This window comes from Globicephala melas, chromosome 8 (assembly GCF_963455315.2).
Source record: "Globicephala melas chromosome 8, mGloMel1.2, whole genome shotgun sequence".
In the NCBI taxonomy this organism is placed as follows: Eukaryota; Metazoa; Chordata; class Mammalia; order Artiodactyla; family Delphinidae; genus Globicephala; species Globicephala melas.
Genome location: NC_083321.1, coordinates 105,666,822 through 105,687,129, shown reverse-complemented (window position 1 = coordinate 105,687,129; position 20,308 = coordinate 105,666,822). Strand labels below are relative to the sequence as shown.

Below are 20,308 nucleotides of genomic sequence, written 5' to 3'. Positions count from 1 at the left end.
GTGTCATCTGTTTTGAAGAATTAAGTAATTATAGTAAATACCACACGTGTATGTACACACACACACACACACACACACACACACACACACACACACACACACAATGGGAACTCTGAGAGTTTTGTCTAGTGCCAATATATCTTCCTTCCACAGACTTTTTTTTGTTTTTGTTTTGTTTTGTTTTGTTCTGCAGTACGCGGGCCTCTCACTGTTGTGGCCTCTCCCATTGTGGAGCACAGGCTCCGGACGCGCAGGCTCAGCGGCCATGGCTCACGGGCCCAGCCGCTCCGCAGCATGTGGGATCTTCCCGGACCGGGGCACGAACCCGTGTCCCCTGCATCGGCAGGCGGACTCTCAGCCACTGCGCCACCAGGGAAGCCCCTTCCACAGACGTTAAGATATACGGCAGTTTACTCCCCCTTGTTTTCCTTGTGTCTTACAGAGAACAAAACTGAACAGCAGCTTGGGGCTAACGTCATTTCTCGTTCCAGAAAAAGCCACTGTCCGTTATTAGAAAACATTCCCTTCCAACAGCTACAGGGTCCACCCCTCAAGCTCTCCTCAAGGAGCCACTTCAAAAATCTGCAGAACTGGCAGCTATGATGACATGTTTTCCCTTCCCATGAGCCTTTCTGGACACAAAGACAATGCACTGGCTGCAGAACTTGTCCAGATTCATACCTCAAATTGCCATTTATAAAAAAATGCAGCTTTCCAAAATTTTTCTTGCAGAAATCTTATTTAAATCTGAAATTACTTGATTATTTAATTTTAAAAATAGAAAAAAGATTAGTAATTTTCCATTATAACATCTTACACAAAAGATAAGGAAAAGGAACCCTACTAGCTAGTAGAAGAATCTGAACAGAAACCTAGTTCTACTGATTAGCAATTCTGTTCCTTTCCCAAATATTGCACCGATACTCAGAAATTCCAAAAACCAGATTCACTGGAAGCCAGGTAAGCGCTATGGCCAGAGCCAAAGTATATTTCTAGGACGTTCTAATCAAATAGATATTCCAACCGAGGGATAATTCATTTTCGAATAATGCTAACGAGCCCTAAAGGATGGAAATCAACTCACATACCTTCACAATACGCCAGAAGCACATATCTAGGTTATCTGGAGGCTTGCATGGGCGTAAAATCAACATTCAAACGACGAAAGCCAAAGGAAGCCTCCTGCATGAGGGATCATGCCCCCAAAATGCATCAGACACACACACTGTAAGAAGTAACCTTAACTTAACCTCAGGAATTAGGGAGCCTTTTCTACAGAAAGCCATGACACGGACGCGATGGGAGAAGCTGGGGTTGTGGGAAGGAGGAGTGTGAGGATGAAGGTGCAGAGACCTCAGAGATGTCTGTTACTCACGCATCATGGGGATGCTAACTCGCACGTCTTGTCTTGGAGGAAGACGGAGTTGGGCACACACGGAAATGCCGCCTGAATTATGAGCCGGGATGAGTGAGCACGGATGCTTTAGGATGGCCTGATTGGCAGTTATGGGGATGACAAATGAGACGCCTCCTTCCTCTCAAGCACCGAAGAGCAAGCTCCCAACCAAATTAGTTCCTGGATTTGGTTTAAAATAAAAATTTTTAAAAATGCTTGAAAGAGGAATCATTCAATAGATACAATCTCAGTTCTTAGCGGTTTGTCTGGTGACCGTCATGGGCACATGTATTTGGTCAGTAGTAGCAGGAGAGCCTGCAGGCTCACGGGGTGGGTACTGTCACTTGGCCACCTCTCCTTCTGCATAGATTTTTCTCCTCTAATGATAAGTACCTCAAATGTTTACCGTCGTAAGAATAAACAACACTGTGGGTGTTTTGCTGTTCCCAGATGATACATTATTTTATCAAACAAACCCACACATCAGAGGGACCATCCTGGGATTGACTAGTGTCACTGCTTTCCCTTCCAAACTCACGGTCCAGAGGTACAAGATAAAGATGGGGTCAGGCCAGCGAAATGTGCTGAACCTCCATCAGATTCCAGCGTCAATTCATTGGCTAACTTCCCTCCAGCGTGAAGGACAAGAACTGTCCATCATCACTGTCATTATCGCCATCCACAGTGACAGAAGCGAACACCTGTGGATCACCGATGGCAAAGACAGCTCCAGTTCTGCGAGTCCCACTCATCAGAAGGCGGTCCTTGGACGAGTACTACAACGCTGCAAGTCAGACACCTGAACCGATTGTGCAGAAGAGCTGATGGGGAGAGACTTAATGGTAGGAACTTGAGAACAGCTGCACTCGTGGGAAAGGACAGATACTCTGTTGAAAGAAGATGAATGGGGTTCTCTAGGAGTGTGTGGTTAGGGCTTGAACCTCCCCACTAGTACTCCCCCCAACACACACACGACTATGGGATAAAATGTGCAAAACCTCAAGCATGGTTTCCCAAAAGGACAGCCTAAGGTTAAAGGGAGCGGCTGAATCCTAAAGTATGACTGCAACTTGACGGAACCAAGGGGTCCAGTATGTTTGAAATCCAGTCCGGCCCCTAGTAATGGTCATCCATTAGCATCTGTGCCATGACAAGCAACTGCACACGCTACTCAGGATGCTTTCTTTACTCACTCTAGTGAGCACTGTCTTGCCAAAGCTCGTTTCCTGAGACGAGAAGCCTAGAAATCACCCCTATGAGCGCCTAGCAAAGCCATGTCCTCCTGGATTGAACTCTGAGTCTGGTTGAAGGCCCTGTCTCATGGGCACCCTTTAGAGACTGAAATTCAGCAGATCACGGCTTATGTGTTGCACTAAACAGGAGAGGAGAAGAAACCCCTCCAGAAGCAGGGCAGGGAGTTCTCCTACCTGCTGAGTCAGCAGTCACGGCTGGCTGGTTCTACCAGAAACGTGCTAGCGAATGACCAGAGCTCCAGAGAGCCTCAAGACAAGGAGGGCTATGCAACTGGCACAGGTGAAAGGTGAAAGGAAGTCTTCCTCATCAATGTCACAGTTGGTCAGGACAGACCAGTCCTTCCTGCGAGGATGCTGACGGGTGAACTAAACCATGCTTAGTAAACCTGAAAGAGAAAGCTCTGAATCACATGGAGGTTACCTGACACTCTGTGCTCTTGTCCTGACAAAATCCAGGAAGACTCTGTCTGCAGATGCCCTGGTACATTTTATTCAGGGGGGTTCTGGGCTCAAGTTTAGAAGTATGTAAATTCCCAGTGTTTTTCCCACTCTATTCCCTCTATTCCCGTGACCCACGATCTGCACGGAATTCCTCTGGTCCGTGTCTATAGAAGTTCCGGTCACAGGAAAGCTAGTACATCTCTCCCACTTTTATTCAAAGGAGACCCAGAGCCCCTTGCCTTTAGCAGTTCTGAGACACAAGGAAGGAATGACTCCAGCGCAGCCCGGATCTGCGAGGCTTGGTCCGACTACTCCAGTTCACGCTGCCAGGAAGAAGCCGGAGAATCTGGCACCTGGTGGTGTGGGCGGAAGGGCAGAGGGAACAAAGAAACACGAAGGGGATGGGGGGAGGGAGGGGGATGGACTGGGAGTTTGGGGTTGGTAGATGCAAAGTATTACATACAGGATGGATAAACAACAAGGTCCTGCTGTATAGCACAGGGAACTATATTCAGTATCCTGTGATAAACCATAATGGGAAAGAATTAAACAAAGAATGTATAAAATAAAAAGAACCATGACGTCAACAAGATTTTCTCAGTGCTTCCAGAAGCAGCTGAAAATGAAAGCACTGCTTTCCAAACACTTCTTCTCCTCCCAGGTGGAACCTGCCCCCAAGGACACAAGCACGGTAATCCCGGGGTGATTGGGCTCGGACCTCATCTCTGCCTCTCGGTGAATCTTCAGAATCAATCAGAACAGGCTGGAATTATTGGAAAACTATTCTGCATTGAACTGTACCTTTTCTCCTAACTTGTAGTTAGAGGCAAGGTTTGGGGGCAGGCTTGGATGGAAGAGAGTCCCCCAAACACTGGAGGACGGGACTGGGGATTCATCAGTGCTCACCCACAGGGCCTTTTGGGGCTATGGCTGCACTCTAATGCCTTCCAGAAAGAATCACACGTGAAAGCCATCCCCTAACTGGACTTGCCATCTGCCCAGGTTATGAGGGGAGGTGTGTGGCCACAGCAGGACCTCCTGAAGGCAGTGGAGGTGGGGTGACCACGAGGCCCGCCTCCCGTGCTTCTGATGGAGAAGGTGCTTTCCCTGAAGCCCTGCCTGTCGTCAGAGCCCGCTCCACAGGGGGCCCCACTCCGCCCACGAGGGGTCCACAGAGCAGTAGCCTGAACCCAGAGCCCGACCCCCCTCCACTCCTTCACACCTGAGCCAGGCAGGCTCTGCTCCCCTCCCCCGCCACTTGAGAATGAGGTACCACACCAGGTAGAGAGGGACATGGAACACTTTTTAATGTCAAGTCAGAGACAACCCCTCCCTCCCCCAGCCCCTAATCCCACCTGCCCTCATCACATCACGACCCCTCCCCGAGGCTCCTCTGGTTCCCAGACTTCGGGGGAGGAAGAAAAGATCACCTCAAAACTGCATTTTCTTCTCTTTCATACACACGCACACAGAGGTGGGAAATTAAATAAAATAAACCAAGAGGATTCGATTCTCCAGTGGTCACAAAGGCATCAGAGATTCCCATAACGGGCTAAAGCAAGTGGTTACTGACTGCTGAGTTGGTCCGGCTGCTTGCTGTCTGTCCGTGCCCGAGGCATGACGGAGAAGCCAGGCCCCCCGCACTAGCCCTCGCCTCTGAGAGCGGCCCCTGGAAAAGACGCTGTGCCTTGTGTTAGTGCTTTGTTTCTCTTTTCACTTTTTAGAAATGTCTCTGACATGTGAATAACCCAAGAAAATAAAAAGGCAGGAGCTGATTACACAATTACCAGTAAACTCTATCATCGTTTAGAAGAGCAACACACAGCTAACGCCATATACAGCATGCAGTAATGTCTGAGAAAGGACCCTGCTGAGAAGGAAAATGGCTAGAACCCTAACAAAAAAAAATATATGTATATATATACTGTATAATATATGTCATCAAAAAAAGCATCACCAGCAAACTCAAGATATGGTGCAGGTCACCCTTCCGTTTCTAAACAGCATGTAGAAGTGTAGTATTGTCTGCAACAAATGCCAGAAGCAGAGGACATCTGTAGCGCTGGTGGAGATGTTGGTTAAATTGTATGTGTGGCTTTTTACTTATTTTTTGGTGGATTTGCCAAATCCTCACCAGGTAGCGAATGCCTGGTGTGCTGTCCACCAGTTGTAAACCTAGGTAAGAAGTATACTATTCATGTTTAACGTTTAACAAACATACTTCTCTTCACCCCTTTCACTTGTGTACTTTTTTAGTTTTGTCGTTTTTGCACTAAGTTTTAGACTCATATCAGAAAATATAATTAATAAAATTAATAATGAATCAGAATCCCTTGTTACCTATGATGTCCATGTAGTAAAATGAAAACAAAAAAAGAGGTTTAACAATATCTTTTGTGACTGTTGATTGTGGGATTATTGTAGCTGACAGGCTGTCTTGTTTAGTTTTCCTTTTTATTTATCTTTTTGTTGCTGCGTTTCATCACACACACAATAGGGACACAGTTCAGGAATGGGCCTGCAAGCCTCCCTCTGAGTTCTTCTCTACTGACTGAATCTGGGGTGGCCGACTCCAGAACTTTCCTTGGGGGGGGGCACTGTGGTGGGCAGAGCGGCTGAGCCCTTGCCCGACTGGTAACGGAGGTCACGCCATGCAGCTTGCGGGTGGGTCCAAAGCCGCGTGCATTCTTCCCGTTTGGAAAAAGAAAGAAAACTCAGCTGTACCTACGTATCTGCAAGGCGATTTCCAATGTCCTTGTTCAACCTGTTTTCCCAAAGTATTCTCTGTTCCCCTCCCTCGAATTTGTGTCCCCTTAGGCTCTGAATTTCGTGGGATTGTATCTGCTTTAGAACGGGGATGCTCGCGTTGCTCTTGGTCGCCGTGGCTGATGTGTTGGTGGCGGTGGCGACGGCAGCTTCTCCCCGGCGGGGAAAGTGGCACTCACATCAAAATTTGAGGAGTAGGTGCAAAACCCAAACCAGAAGAGGTAGCAGCCAAACGCAGCCAGCCCTCCTCGACGTTCCGTTGCTCACTTCGCTGATGGCGCCCGGGCCTGCAGACACAACACACCTGTCGTGAGCCTGGCCCCTCCAACTGGGAGCATCCAGCATCCCAGCTCCATACCCAGAGGCTGCGTTAGCCTCGATCCCATGGGCACAGCTACATGATGGGGCGCCCACCCGGGCAGGAGGGACCTCAGGTTACAGTGTGCAGGTGCCTGCTACTCCTCTGCTGTCAGAACATGCTGAGGCCACGGCTCAGGGGCAAGTTCAAGAAAAAGGTGGCTGATTAATCAACACCTTACACAGAACTTCAATAAAGTGAGACCCCTGCACTGTTTGCATCATCGTCCAATCCCTCCGAGCACTGCCCGCCTTAAACATTCACGTGACCCTCCTGTCATGCAGGAGAGGACTCGCTGGACACACCAACTGTCCCCTGCGGCTGCTGCACTGGCCTCGGTGCCCCTTCTGTCCATCACTCGGTCCCAGGGCAGCGCACTTGGCCTCTCCCCCATCTGGATCAGGTAACAGCAGACCTCGCTGAAGTATCACATGCTTGAAAGGTCCAAACCAGCTCGCCTGAGGTGGAGGGGGGATGAAGCAAAGGGACAGGTGGCCTCTGGCCGTGTACACAGGAGGAAGGGAAGATTTCCATGGACACTGGGATGCAGAACGTGCCATGATGTGTGCCTGCTGGGGGGAGATGGATGGCGTATTTTCCTAAGAGGCACACACCAGCCTGACCTGCACACAGATACTCTCTGACGTGGAGCCACATTGGGGAGGCAAGAAAACTATGAGGTCATACAATTCCCCAGCAGCTTCCCTGTCACTGGAAGCAGAAGCTTTGTGGCTCCCTCAGCCCCGTGGCCACAAACGCCTGTGACAAATGGAGCTCTGATTTGGGAACAGTGCACACACGTTTGGATGCCCAGATGAATTAGGCACCCAGTGAGGCAGGGCATCTTCTCAGACTGGACTTACTCTGGAAGGCTCTTGCACTGGATTTAATGGAGGCATTTAAAGCTGGTGCCCCACCGCCGCAAGTCCATGTCGTCACTGGGTTGAAGGGATAAAGCCAGAACCTGCTTGCCTGACTCGGATGCTGGACATGGAGACACTTCTGGCTAATGCAGATCAGCATCAAATCAGGCTTCTTGATTCCATATGGAATCATTCCAAGTCCTAGAAGTCCTGGCTTGGAAGCACTGTCCCTGTGATTTATTCCTTAGACCTTTGGGACAAATCTCTGATTCTGGGTCAGTGGCTAAACAGTTAGGAGTTTGAAATGCACCAGGTCATCCAATCTGTGTGTCTCTGGTGCCTGGTTCAAACTGCAGGGGAGCAAAATTGTCACCCCAAAATGTCTCTTTGGCATGCAGATTACTTCCAGCTGAAAGCAATCAAGGTCCAAAAGACTCAGGAAGAAACTCTGCCCTTCCCCCAACTACCTGAACAATGTAGAAAGAAGACCTGTACCAGGAAGGGAGCTGTCACCATAGGTAACTACAGTGTGACCTGGGTGTGGAGACAGGGATGAACCTGCAAAATCTGTTAGTTATTGCTCCTCTCTGTGTCCATCTCCCTGCCTGGCCCAGAAATCACTGTCTACCAAACACCCGCCTTTCCTTCTCTACGTGAATTGCCTCCCCTCCCTCTGAAGTCCTAAGCCTCTACCCCCAACATCCTCTTTTTTTCTTAAACATTTATTTATTTCTTTGGTTGCACCAGGTCTTAGTTGCAGCACGCGAACTCCTAGTTGCGGCATGCATGTGGGATCTATTCCCCGACCAGGGATCGAACCCAGGCCCCCCGCATCGGGAGTGTGGAGTCTTAACCACTGCACCACCAGGGAAGTCCCCCAACATCCTCTTTTGTCTTTAGCTGAAGGTGGTATTTAAGGTGAGGGTTTGGGACATTTTGGTGAGTTAATCACTTTTCCTAGGCCTCTTCCATGTATACATATTAGTAAATTTTTGCTTTATTTTCTCCTGTTACTCTGTTTTATGTCGATTTAAGTTTTAGACCGGCAAGAAGAGCCTAGAAGGGTAGAGAAGGTTTTCTTTCTCCCCAACAGCAGTGCTTCCAAGGCCCGAACTTCCTGGCAGCGCAAGTTCTCCTGAGGAGAAGGACAAGAGATGCCTTTTCTGTTCCCCGCCGGGGAGGTGAACGTCTGGGCAACACAAAACTGAACGCTCTCCTTCTGTCAGTCCACTGGGATACCCGTGACAAAGGAGCAGCCCCAAGAAGCACCATTCAGACTTGCTTATCGTTGACCATTCAATTGGTTGCATCTTCTGAAATCTCACTACTATGTTTCTATATAAACCACCACCAGAAACTCTAGCCTTTATATTCAATCACTGCTATGTATACAGCAGTCTCTGGAATCTCCGGAGAGAAGCCGGCCCCAGGGCTTCTAGAGTGAGGAGTTATCTGTTCCTCTCCTGTGAGAAAGCCCTTCCTCTCTGGACCACTCCAGGATCCTTCCAGGAGAGCCCTGCCTCTGCCTGAGGCCAACTCTGAGACAGGGAGGTTGTTCTGAGTCCCTGGGAGCAGCTGGGTTCCAAGTGTGACGGGAGGGCTGGTGGCTGCACCGCTCCCCAGGTGCACACTGCTCCGTGATTCCAAACGCATCCTGCACGCCTGGCTCATGGCGCCTGGACAGACACGCATCTGTTCACACAGGGCTCCTCTCTCACCTCTTTTCTCTCCTGAACACTGGCTCACACAGCTTTGAAACCCACTCCCCACTACCCCCCAACACAGCCCTCCCATCCCCGCTCCTGGTAAGCGAAGGGGGACATCGCCAGTTCCCACATGGAGATGCTCTCTGCCTCTGGCGCCTTCCACCCCTCTGGGCTGCCCGGCCAGCAGACGTCTCCAGGGAAGAGGATGAAGGATGCACACGCCAGGCAGACAGCCCAGCAGGGGCCTGGCTTGGTTACCAGCTCAGAAAAGTCAGGAACCTTGTCTGCCGGCCACGGAGTCTGAAACGCCCCGCAGGTGGTGGCTGGGAGCTGGCAAAAGTGCCCGCGGAACCTGGCAATGGCCTTGCGCGGCAGGTGCTCCGGGTCGCCTGTACTGCTCCGGCTCCGCCCGTGCCCTGGGACGCACGCAGGAAGCCTGTGGGGAGGGGGCCTGGCTCCCTGTCAGAGAACTCCTCCCAGAGAAGAAAGGAAAAGGCCACTGGGTGTGCCGGGGGCCCTCCCTGTGTGATGTTCCGTGGCCACCCTCCTGACCAAGGTGGGTCCACGGGGCTGTCACTCCCCTGAACACCACTTCCAGCCTGGCCTCGCTCCCCCAGCGCCCTCCCCTTGCCCCGCCCAGCCTCCCTCCTGGACACAGCTGCCTGCAGGAGGAAACAGGGGTGGTACCTGGAGAAACCCGGAGGCAGGGTCTCCTCACATCCTCTCAGAGGACGTGCACCAGCTCTCCGCCACCTGCGCCTGGACCCCTCGGGTTGACTCCTTGTGCCAACTCCAGGCTGCTGTGTCTGTGACTCCAAGCTGATCAGACCAATGATGGACTGGATTCCTTCAGCCTTTACAAAACCTCCCAGCTGCTCCGTAGGACACGCACTGCACTTCCTAGTCTGCCTGTCATCTGCCTCCTTAGCCTCGCGCCCCGCCCCCACCAGCAGGCGGGCACCACACATACGTGTGCGCACACGAGCGTGTATCTTCCAGCCTATTTTATTTAATTCCCATCCTTGCACCTTCTGCCTGAAATGCTCTTCACCTGACTCACTCGCACTCCTCGTTCCAGGTTCTGTTCTGGCCCCAGTCACCTCTTCCGGGCAGCCTTCCTTGACTTACTCTGGTTTGCTTCCACAGCACCATACACATCCCACTATTAAAATATGCACCACCCTGTCCTACAATTATCTTTATGTGTCTCACATGCATTTCTTCCCCTATGCTGTGAGCTCCATAAGGGCAGGGTCTGTGCCTAGCTGGGCACCCAACAGGTATTTAATAAACCTTTGTTGAAAGAAGGAAGGAACCAGAACATTGTGACCTGTGCTACATGTCCATGCTTACGTTGTCTCTGTTTTTCTTTTTCTTAAGATTCTACTTGGAAAGAAACCCACAAACCAAACCAAGAACAAAGAAAAACATTCTCTCCTACCTTGCCTCTGGCTTTACCTCCATTTTCTCGTCTGAACACCCTTCCCCCCTATTTCGAACTATTTCCAATAAAAGTCACTGAAAATTCTTGTGGTTGAGGGAAGATATTCACAGAAGTAAAGCCATATTGGTTAAAATTCTAGGTGGAGGGCCTGCAACTGGAAAGGGGTTCCGGCCCCATAAAGCCCCTCACGTAGGAGATGAAGGTTATTATCTCCCGCCCTAATGTGTGGAAACTCAACCTCGGAGACCTTAAGTGACTTCCCCAAGGTCCCCTGACTTCCGCCTCCAAATACAATTATCTTTCCACTAACTCGGAGCTGCCGCGTTGTGGAACTCGCACATCTCCAGCGAGGAGGAGAGCAGAGAGTGAGGCCACAGGACCTGCCCCGCCGGGCACGGGTCAAGGTGGGGAGCACACAGGCCCTCGCACACTGACCGGCGCAGGAAGCTCGCCGTGAGAGGAGGACCTGCTGTCCAGGCAGGCATGGATCCCAAGCTCCCGGAGCAAGGCCCTCTCAGAGCCCTTGCTGGCCAGAGTGACAGCGCAGCCCATCTGCCTGGTGACTCGGCCACACGGATGAGGTCTCTGCTCTTCATCCAGCCACGCTTCCACTCTGCGTGGAATGCCTTTATTGCCTCAATCTCATTATAGAGCTCTGGAGGCCTAAAGAGACTAATCACCAGGACCATTAGGGTCCCGGAGAACTGTGATGAGTGTCAATTATCCATCGGAAACATCTGGATGCAATGAAAGCCTCAAATAAGATGCAATTTATTTGTAGCCAAGTGACTCACCCAAGAACCTCCCCCTTCCTTCCCCTTTCCCCTCCCTCCTGCCACTTCCCTTCCAGCTCCAAGTTAGAGAGAGAGAAAGAGAGAATTGGGTGAGCAGAGGCCAGCATGCAAGGCCAAGGTCTAAGAAGATCATTGCATTAGAGCATCCGTGTGCAAAGGAAAGAGGCGGGCCTGGTACACAGGGGCCGAGACATGGAGCTATTTGGGGCACTGACAGGTCCTCATTAGTGCTGGCAGCAAAGACAAGTTAGACTTCTGCAGGGGAGGCACCCGGGGAGAATCAGATGTCCTTGGGGACAGTTGATCTGAATTGACACAGGGCCGGCCCAAGGTCAGGCGGTTCCCACCGGGCTGCCTCCTGGGGTTAGTGCCGAAGAAAAGGCATCTTGCAAGAAGGCAAAGAGTCTTGGGCACCTCAGCCCACCAGGGCAGCAGCTGCCTGGAAAGTAAGCATACCAACCTTTCCCAGGGGTCAGAGCTGTGGTTTTGACTTCTAAAAGAAATGAAAAACAAGCCACTGTTAAGGCAGAGAGCAGCCAGAGACACCCACTTTACCCTCTGATGGTTTGGGGGAAGGAGGCTGAACTTCCGGCCCAGCCCCCAGACGTGCACCCCTCTGGCTTGCTGGGAAGTCAGTTGCCATAGGTTGAGTGGGGGGCCGGGGAAGGATGTGAGTGATGGTCACATTGGAACCCTGACCCAAAGAGAGCCAGCACCCCTACCGTGTCTTAGCAGGGGATATGCCAGTACCGTGGAGCCCGAGGTCCCAAGCCAATAACCACTTTTTGAAGAGTAACCTTCTTTCTTTGGCCCCCAGACTATCCTCAAATTAGTTGAAGTCTGCAGGCTTTAGTATAAAACTGGCTCATACAAATAGGCCCTGCTACAGCAATCTGAATGCAGGTAGCCAAGTTCTGTTTGAGATGTAAAGTTAACTGGCATTTATCAGTGCATCTTAGAAATACCGAGGAGCAAGTTTCCACGTACCAGAGGAGCCCAGACCTTTGATAGCTGACCTCTCTCAGATTCAGACTACAGGAAGCTGGCCCAGAGGGCTTCCTCTCTCTGGAGCAACCAAAGGCATTAAGACCTGCATCCCTGCTGCTGGGACCCACCTGTGGAAATGTTGGGCACCAGCCCCTCTCTGCTGTCTGACCCAGGAAACACCCTCATTCACCAATTCAAGCTCTCAGGCCAATCCACAGAGCCTGTTCTGCTGACCAGCCAGCAGTGGGATGACCTCTCATCTTTCACCTCCCTCTTTAGCTGGGGGCCTCTGCACATGTTCACCCTGGATACAGAGGGTGGGAAATCCTTCCACAGTGTATAGGGGTATCAAATCGCCATGGTGCACACTTTAAATATCTTATACTTTTACTCATCAATTATACCTAAAATAAAGGAAAATAAAGCTCAACAAAAGAAAATGACATTAAAGTCTTTTGCATCGAAGTGATTCAATTCTCTGTGCAAAGGTCCTCGCATGTAGAAGGAAAGACAACCTAGAAATAACTCAGCCTAAACTCGACTACAACATTTGACCAAAATCAGGTGAGTATGTCCCTGTGCATTCAAGCTCTCAGTCTACTCTTTAAAGGCATCTGAGATACGATGCAAATCTTGATACAAGTGGACACTAGCAACCCTGAGAAGCCACTCCGTGGGTGGATCTAAGATCAAGGATCAAAGGGGTGACTCAGAGAAGATCTGATGCACAGTCAGGGTAGTAGAGAAAAGCCAGGAGTGCCGGTCCATGCTGTCTGCTGTGCGTTTAGCAAGGACAGTCCCCTGGAGAGATTACTGGGCCCTCAACCCCAGCCTAGTAGCTAACCAGGGGCTGTTTCATGAATTTCCTCATTCGGGCCCCACTGTCTTGAGCCTCCCTGTACCAGGACGAAGGGTGACTGGAAGGAAGGGGGACAGTCTGCAGAGAGATGCTTGGAGGCATAAAGGCATCACGGCCTTTCGCCCCCAAACCACAAGCGGTGCAAAGCAGGGCACGTGTGAGGGAGGGCAGCCCACAGAGTGATGGGCTCTGTGGGAGGGAGGACGCAGGGAGGGGTTCTACCTGGTAGTCTGGCTTGTTGGAACTATCTGGAAGAGGAGTACAGTGAAAGCACAGGCTCCTGCGGTGCTCTGGAGCCAGGAGTGGTCTTCCGTGAGGGCAAAGATCTGAAAACAGCTTCATCTTAGTAGTTCCATCCAGATCCTTTCCCGGTGACTCTCCAAGGTCATCATGCCTTGGTGTCCACATGGGTAAAGGGCTATTTGACACTCATTCTGGACTTTCCTAGAACTTAACCTTGGGCTTTTCCAGGTGGCAATGTTTCAACCCCTCTGCCACTCATGTATCTCACCACAGTGAGGAGGGAAACGTAACCAAGGCATTCTTTATGTTTACTGGAGACCTCCTGCTGAGCTCCAGCCCACTCCCCGTGATTTGGTTCTAAGAAGAGATGTAGAAACTGTTTCTACATCATGTTTATCATCGTGAGGTGCTAACACCACTGGGCACAGCTTCCGGGAGTATGAGCCTCTTCGAACCTCCAAGCGTGTACGAGCTCTGAGCTCAAGGCTTTGCGTTAACCCTTGGCTATCGACAAAAACAACGATCCTTCAAATCTAAGCATGTATTTTTCTCACCAAGAGCTCGCCTGAAATGTGTGATCTTTTTGTTGATGTGTTAAGGTGAAGCCAGGTAGAGTGGGAAAGAAAGAAAGAAAAAATGAAAGAAAAATAACATAAAAACAACAAAAAAGGAACTGCTCCCTTTAAGCCTCCAAGTTAATACCTCTGGTCAAGCCATGAAGTGATCTTTCTGCCCCCAAGCCCAGCTGAATCCAGGTACCTAGGTGGGCAAAGGGGTGCTGTCTGATTCTAATGGGTGGGGCAGGGCTGGTTTCACACCAGGATGGTTATACAGGACAAATAAACCTTCCAGAAACAGCGTGAAGGGATCTTTTTTGGTACCTTCTGTATCTAGACACACGTGCCACAGAAATGCTCACTGCTGGGTGGCTGCCCTTAATTAAGTATCTTTCATCCCTGTAGGGAAAAACAGATCATCTCTGCCACTGCAACTGTTTCCCTCCGATGCACAGAGTTGACTTACTTCCGCCTTCTTTAATAAGATGATTTGATGGTCACTGCAAGGTTCGCAGGCATTAATCAGCCAACCCTTCCCAGCCCGCTGATAGCATCAAATCTGACTCCTTGCCCAGGAGATAGAAGACAAAGGACCTGAGGCTGGGAAATGAACAGCCACCGGGTCGCTGAGCTTGCAGTGTGCCCCTGGCACATATACCTCTGAGGTAGGGCGTGAGGGATGGCGGTGCATCCCTGAGTCCTCAGTTATCACGGCAAGCGTCCTGCACCACCAGATATTAATATGAGAGGGGGGCATGCAATCTGTTGTGTTTGCAAAAAGGGAGCAGAGAAATACTTCAAGGGTGGCAGAAAATGCTGAGAAGGAGGGAAATTCTCTTATCTGAATGTTTCTAGACCCTCCGGATATTAAGTAGCAAAATAGCTTGGAATGTCTTTTAAAGCCAAGCGTTCCTTGTCCCTGGAAATCCATTGGAGGTGAGGGGAGCATAACCTGGGAGTATTTCCCTGAGAAAAGAGGTAGCTCTCTATTCTATGGGACGCTAGAAAAGGAGGAGGAAAAAACAACAACACACACGCGCGTGCGCGCACACACACACGTGCGCGCGACACACACACACACACACACACACACACACACACACACACACACACACACAGATGAATGAGAGAAATATCCCAGCAGCGAGATCTGTTTTCTCTAAAATACTCCTGAGCTGTACAAGAGTCCAACAGCTACACGGAGGACCACACTAGTCCAAGTCTTGGAATGTCCCAGGTTTCTACCAACTGCAGCTTCTGGCCTGGACCCATTGCCCTGCACCCAACAAGAAGGTGAAGGGTGGGAGCAGAGTAGAATCAGAGTAGAGAGCTGGCCTGCAGACCCTGCCCCAGACTCAGTGGCCAGCAGAGCAGGTGAGAAAGCTCAGCTCTGCGTCAGCAGGTGGATCCTCTGCTCCTGGACCCATGCTCAGTATCAGGTAGTGATTTGTTTGTTTCCCGATCGGTTTTGTTACTGTTGGCTTTAGCGTGGGATGTGCCCCCTCCATGCCTTGAGGGCACCTTCGGTGGAATTCTAACTCCTTAGCAACCCCTCCCTGTTTTAAAAGTCGCTTTCCCTCTGAAAGTAAAGATCTCAGTGATCAGAATGAGCTGAGTCACTTCTCAGAGTCCCTTGTGAAGCATCTTCTGCTTTCCGTCCTGTCTCTCACACATCCCTTTTACCATTTATGCCCTTAGCTACTTTTCTAACGCTCTTTGAGATCTGCGGATACGCCTTGCCCAGGGGTTCGATAAACGTAAGTTGGATCAAGTTGAACCTGGACACTTCCATCGACCTCACTTTTTTCTATTTCTTTGTTTCATTTTCCCCTTTGCTGTCTATCACCAGGGTGCCCTACATCACTAAGGTGAATAATGCATCCCTGAATCATTTCACAATAAAAGCATTCTTCCTCATATGTCAAACAGCTTCCCATATAATTCATTTTCTTCCATCCCCTCCCCCGCCTTCCAAGTCTAACGCCATCGCCCGATGACTGTTTGTGCAACGCGAATGGATGAACAGGTGGGATGAGAAGGGTCGGGGGGTAGGTGGAAGGTGGGAAAAGACATGCCCGTCATTGCTGTCACAGCTGCCTTCCTGTGGGGCTCTCTGAGGGTCTGCACGGTCCTTAGGAGGAAAACATAAACAGCACACACGGCACGTGTTTGATTCTACCGCTCAGCCTGGGCCCACTCCTGCCAAAATGTTTAGTCACAGTCTAAATGAATCACTTTTGCTAGGCTAGGGAGCTTGCGAAAATGTGAAGGGCTGAGTAAAAAGAGGTGAGAGATGCAGGTGTCCTACGGGGAGAGGACTTGGAGTGGAAGAGATGGAAAGGGGATGGGGAGAGGGCTTGAGAAATGAGATCATGAACCCCTGTGTCGTGACAGGGGGAGGTCCCTGTATCCGGAGACTGGACTCCAACAATCTAACGTGCACCTGGCGATTTTCAAAGCCTTTTTAATACACGCTCTCAGGTGAAGGCCGGAACAGCTCTCAGATAGATAAGGCAGCTCAGTTCTATGTCACAGAAGAGGAAATTGAGTCTGAACGATGTTTCCTGAGCCACCCAAGCGCAAAGAACACCCGGAAGTCGGGCTCTGGACTAGGGCTCAGCGGCGCCCACTCCAGGTCACTGCTGCTGAGGATCCCGCAGGTGCGCCTGCCCACCGTTCTTTCCCGGAGATCCTCCCCGTGAACCTGCTGCTGCAGCTTCAGGACCATCCGAATCTCCCTGCACAGGATGTTTGCTTCTATGGCTGGGCTGTCAACGGGACTCTTGTTATGAAAACTGCTCAGTGGGTGGACTTCTCTGCCTGTTGGTTCAGCCTTTTGCCTCCATCAGATCTCCGGGCTTTGAGAAGTTAGTGCCTTTTCCTTTCCTCTTCCCTCCTAGCCCTTCTGGGGAGGTGGGCAGGGTGAGCGGAGAAAAGGGGGCCATCCTTGGAGTTTCATCGGCTCCCAGTAACCTCCTTAGCTTCTGCTGCCATTCACTAAGCACCTATACAGACAGGAGCCTGGGGTGATGCACGGCAGGGGGTGGGGAGGGGGGTCTGGGAGAAAGCGGGGAGGAGAGAACCCAGACAGCAGGGGTGGGTGGGATACTGACCTTGTAACAAAGTTGAGCTTGTAGGCTCACTTAGCTCTAAAGCAGGTGGGGATATACAGGAGAGAAAAATGAAAACAAACACATATATTATATACAGTAGCTATATATTGGCCATATATAGTTTGTATACTGTCTTTCACACACATTTCTGGAGGGATGGAGAAACAAAAGAAGACACAAAAACCAGAGGTGGTAGGACAAGATGCAGCATGAGGAACGCTGAAAGGTGGGGTGCATGCACACAGGATGCCGCGGTCGGAAGGTGAGGGGCTGGCCATGCGCACGCACCCCAGCGCGGGCAGCACGGACTCTGCGTGCTGAGCTGGGGTGCTGATGTGGTTACACAGGACCAAAGTCCCTCTCCAGATGAGATCTGTGTCACATCCACACCCACACTGTTTCCTTTTGGAAGACCTAGTTCAGGAATTTCTGGTCCTCATAGCACCATGGCAGGAGCAAGGTCCTCCCAGGAACCTCTGTGATTCAGGATCACAGGGGCTGAACTCTCCTGGTGCCCTGCAGCCTCTGGAACCTTAGGGACAAGGTGCTCAGAACCCTACTGGTTCCTGATAGGAAAGACCACCCCTGCCCCGTTTGGCTTAAGTACCTCAAAGATACTGACCCTGATGGCAATCTCCCAGCACCAGCATCCCTCATTTTTCAACGTCAGGTCATGTGTACAGCTTATGTGCAGGTTGGTGGCATCATGATGCTAATTTAGCCAGCTCTCTGATGCTACAGGAGAATGAGCTTCATCACAAAGTATATTCGCATAAAGTGAACGCTGCTTTCCAACCTGCTCAAGTCGGCTTGATGGCTCTGAGCCGAGTCTTCTGATAATAGGAAATGACATGGGAAACTCCCGAATGCATTTACATTTGTTAAGAGGTCTTACTGACAGTGGGTGGCGATAGTTTAGGGGCCGCGCTCTGTGGACCAGCCACAGCAGAGCTGATGCGGTGGAAACGCCCATCTTGCCCGTTAGCGGGATCTCATAGCCTCGTGGTACTGCGTCACCCAGGCGGCATTCCTGTGATGGGCTCCTCAGAAATGCTCTCTCCAATGAGGCTAGAAACTTGGTTTCTGTTTGATTAAATTTGGAAAAATGCTCCAAACTTTTTCTCCCTCTTAGAGATTTAGTGTGTAAAGGCTCTGAGACCTCCCGTGTTAAGGAACATGCCCACATGGGCCCCGTTCATCTTTGCTGGACCCAGGCTTTCTACACTTATCTGACTCCATACTATCAGTTTTTAGAGAGCCCCCTGTACTCCAGAAAGCTGGCAATTGTAGGACTGTCCCAAGTGATACACAGGGTGACATGAATGCTGACAGACCGGTGGGGATGAGGGCAGAGGTTTTAACTGCCAGACATGGGTCTGCGGAAAGGAGCAGATTTATGGCACGTGCTTCACTGCGTTGCTGGTCACAAATGCCAGGATTTCACTCTTAAAGTTTGCTTCTTCTCTCTCTTCTCATCTTAGATGGCTTAAGGGGAAGGGGCCGGGGAATTAGCAGTGATAAAGCCAATTGCAAAACCATTTCATGCATCTGATTTGGAAGAGCAAAGGGGTCAAAGGAGGAGGGAGATTGTTTATAGGAACGAGCAAGGCTATGCGTGGAGAGCAGGGAACTCAGGGGGAACCTTGCATCTGCAAGGCAAGGGAAGGAGGGGGCTGCCCCTTCCTAACCATGGGCCTTCTGTTCATGCAGACAGACACCTGCCCAAAAGCCAAAAGGCTGACAAACGTGAGGGGCCATGATGACTGGCCCTGTGTGGGAGGCGTGAGACACACCAATCGCTCTAATCACAGCTCTGCCCATGCGGGTCTGCCAGCTCTGGGATCAAGGGCAGGCTTCCCCTTCCCGGCCCTCCTGGATAAAGCTGGGCTTTATAAGGGGGATGGAATGTGATTTGGAAATCGAGATGGGACAGTGGAGCAGCACAGGTGGGCTGTCGGGGCAGGCTGGGTCCACTGCGCCATGGAGAGGATTGGGCAGGGCAGGGGGAGGGGCGCTACTTGAAGCTCTGGAATTATCTGGGGGTCCTCAGAATAAAAAGGATTTAGGTTCCTGCCAATTTTCTGCTAACTTCCTCACCTTTCCCTCCCTGTAACATTCAAGAGTGCTTGTTAACATGGTGGACGTGGGACCAGACTCGAAAAATTCCAAGCTAACTGAACTTGTTGGGGCCTGGAGGCATTTGCCCCCAAAGCAACCAGAGATTAACCCTGTGGGCTGTGGGGAGAATCTGCCTCTACCCGGGGATGGAACCCATCACGGATGCCGGATGAGGCTCGGGCATCCAGACTCACTTCTGTGTACCTGTTCTACCCACAGAAGTGCGAGACGTCGGGGTCTAAGAGGCAGCTTGTTTACTCGCTTCCTTTCCTTGTTTCTGGCACCAGTACAGTTGCCGGATATGTAATGAAGGCACAGCAGTTTGCCTTGCACACATTAGTCCTCAATAAATAGCGACTGAATGAATTAATGCATGAATGATTATGGGACTTCTGTCCGGATGGGGGCTTGGTTGGACAGATCCCTTCAGACAACACCCTTGGACACAAATGGAGAACTGGGGAAACACTCATTTTCTAGGTTAATTCTTCCTCTAACGCTAATAGCACTCAGGATCCCAAGGCTCAGGATTCTACTTTTATAAATACAATGCAGTTTCTCTTACGTCCCAATGGCCAGAAAAAGTTTCAGAAGTGGTAACATTTCACACTCATCCAGGGAACAAGTACGGAAATAGTGCATGTTCCTCTCTGGGCTCTTAACTATTAGACCCAACTGTAATAACCACAGTCAGTTCAGAAGATACAGAGGGGAAAAACGCAACGTCACTTCAGTATCTTCAAATCCTTTTCTCTGATGTCAGGATTCTTCCTAGTATAGAATGACACCTGGTATCTACTTTCATACGTGTGCTGTTTCCCTCTCTCTCTCTCTCTCTCTCTCCCTCCCCCTCCTTCCTCCTTTCTTGCCCTTCTCACCCACCCCTGCCTAACTACCCCTGACTCTCTTCCACGCCCCCGCTGCCCTTCCCTCCTGCCCCCCCTCTTCCACACGCCCCTCCCTCTTTCGTTGCCCAGCCTGGGCTTCCATCTCACCGAACAGTGTGATGCTGGCGTTGGTGTGGCCCAGCTTGTTGGAGGCCACACACGTGTAGTTCCCATAGTCATGTTCAGAGACGTTGAGGAAGATGAGTTTGGAGAGGAAAGGTCTGTTTTCCACTTTGACCCCCTTCTTTCCTTCAACCAGCCTGAGACAAACAAAAGACAGACCAAAAAGAGAAAAAGGAGATGGTTTTATATATATATATATATATATATATATATATGTATATTTTTTTTTTTTTTCCTCTCATAAGGAAGAAGAGAGACTCTGGAATTAATGACCTTCCCTCTGCCCCCTTTCTGTCATCACTATAATCACTTATTTTTTTGCATTCAACTACACAACAAGTTGGCCCCAATCACACATATAATTGCATTTCCCTGTTTTAGGTGTGTGCCTGGAGTTGTT

At 50.5% G+C, this 20,308-nt stretch overlaps 1 protein-coding gene across 10 annotated transcripts in view; it reads right to left on the bottom strand.

Annotated features, from left to right (window-relative positions):
• Nucleotides 1–4,420: 4,420 nt before the first annotated feature.
• The window catches only part of NTM (neurotrimin), a 931,803-nt gene continuing 915,915 nt past the window's right edge, over nt 4,421–20,308 (bottom strand). For 5 of the 10 annotated variants that reach the window (XM_030841612.2, XM_060304309.1, XM_060304307.1 and 2 more), the window contains 4 exons: nt 19,894–20,045; nt 16,781–16,816; nt 11,482–11,514; nt 4,421–6,143 (listed from right to left, as the gene is read on the bottom strand). In XM_030841612.2, the coding sequence (XP_030697472.1) occupies nt 6,037–6,143; nt 11,482–11,514; nt 16,781–16,816; nt 19,894–20,045 (328 nt within the window). In that variant the 3' untranslated portion in view covers nt 4,421–6,036. Of the gene's footprint in view, nt 6,144–11,481; nt 11,515–13,089; nt 13,194–16,649; nt 16,673–16,780; nt 16,817–19,893; nt 20,046–20,308 lie in introns of those variants that run through there. The other 5 variants (XM_060304304.1, XM_060304305.1, XM_060304306.1 and 2 more) reach the window with 5 other exon arrangements.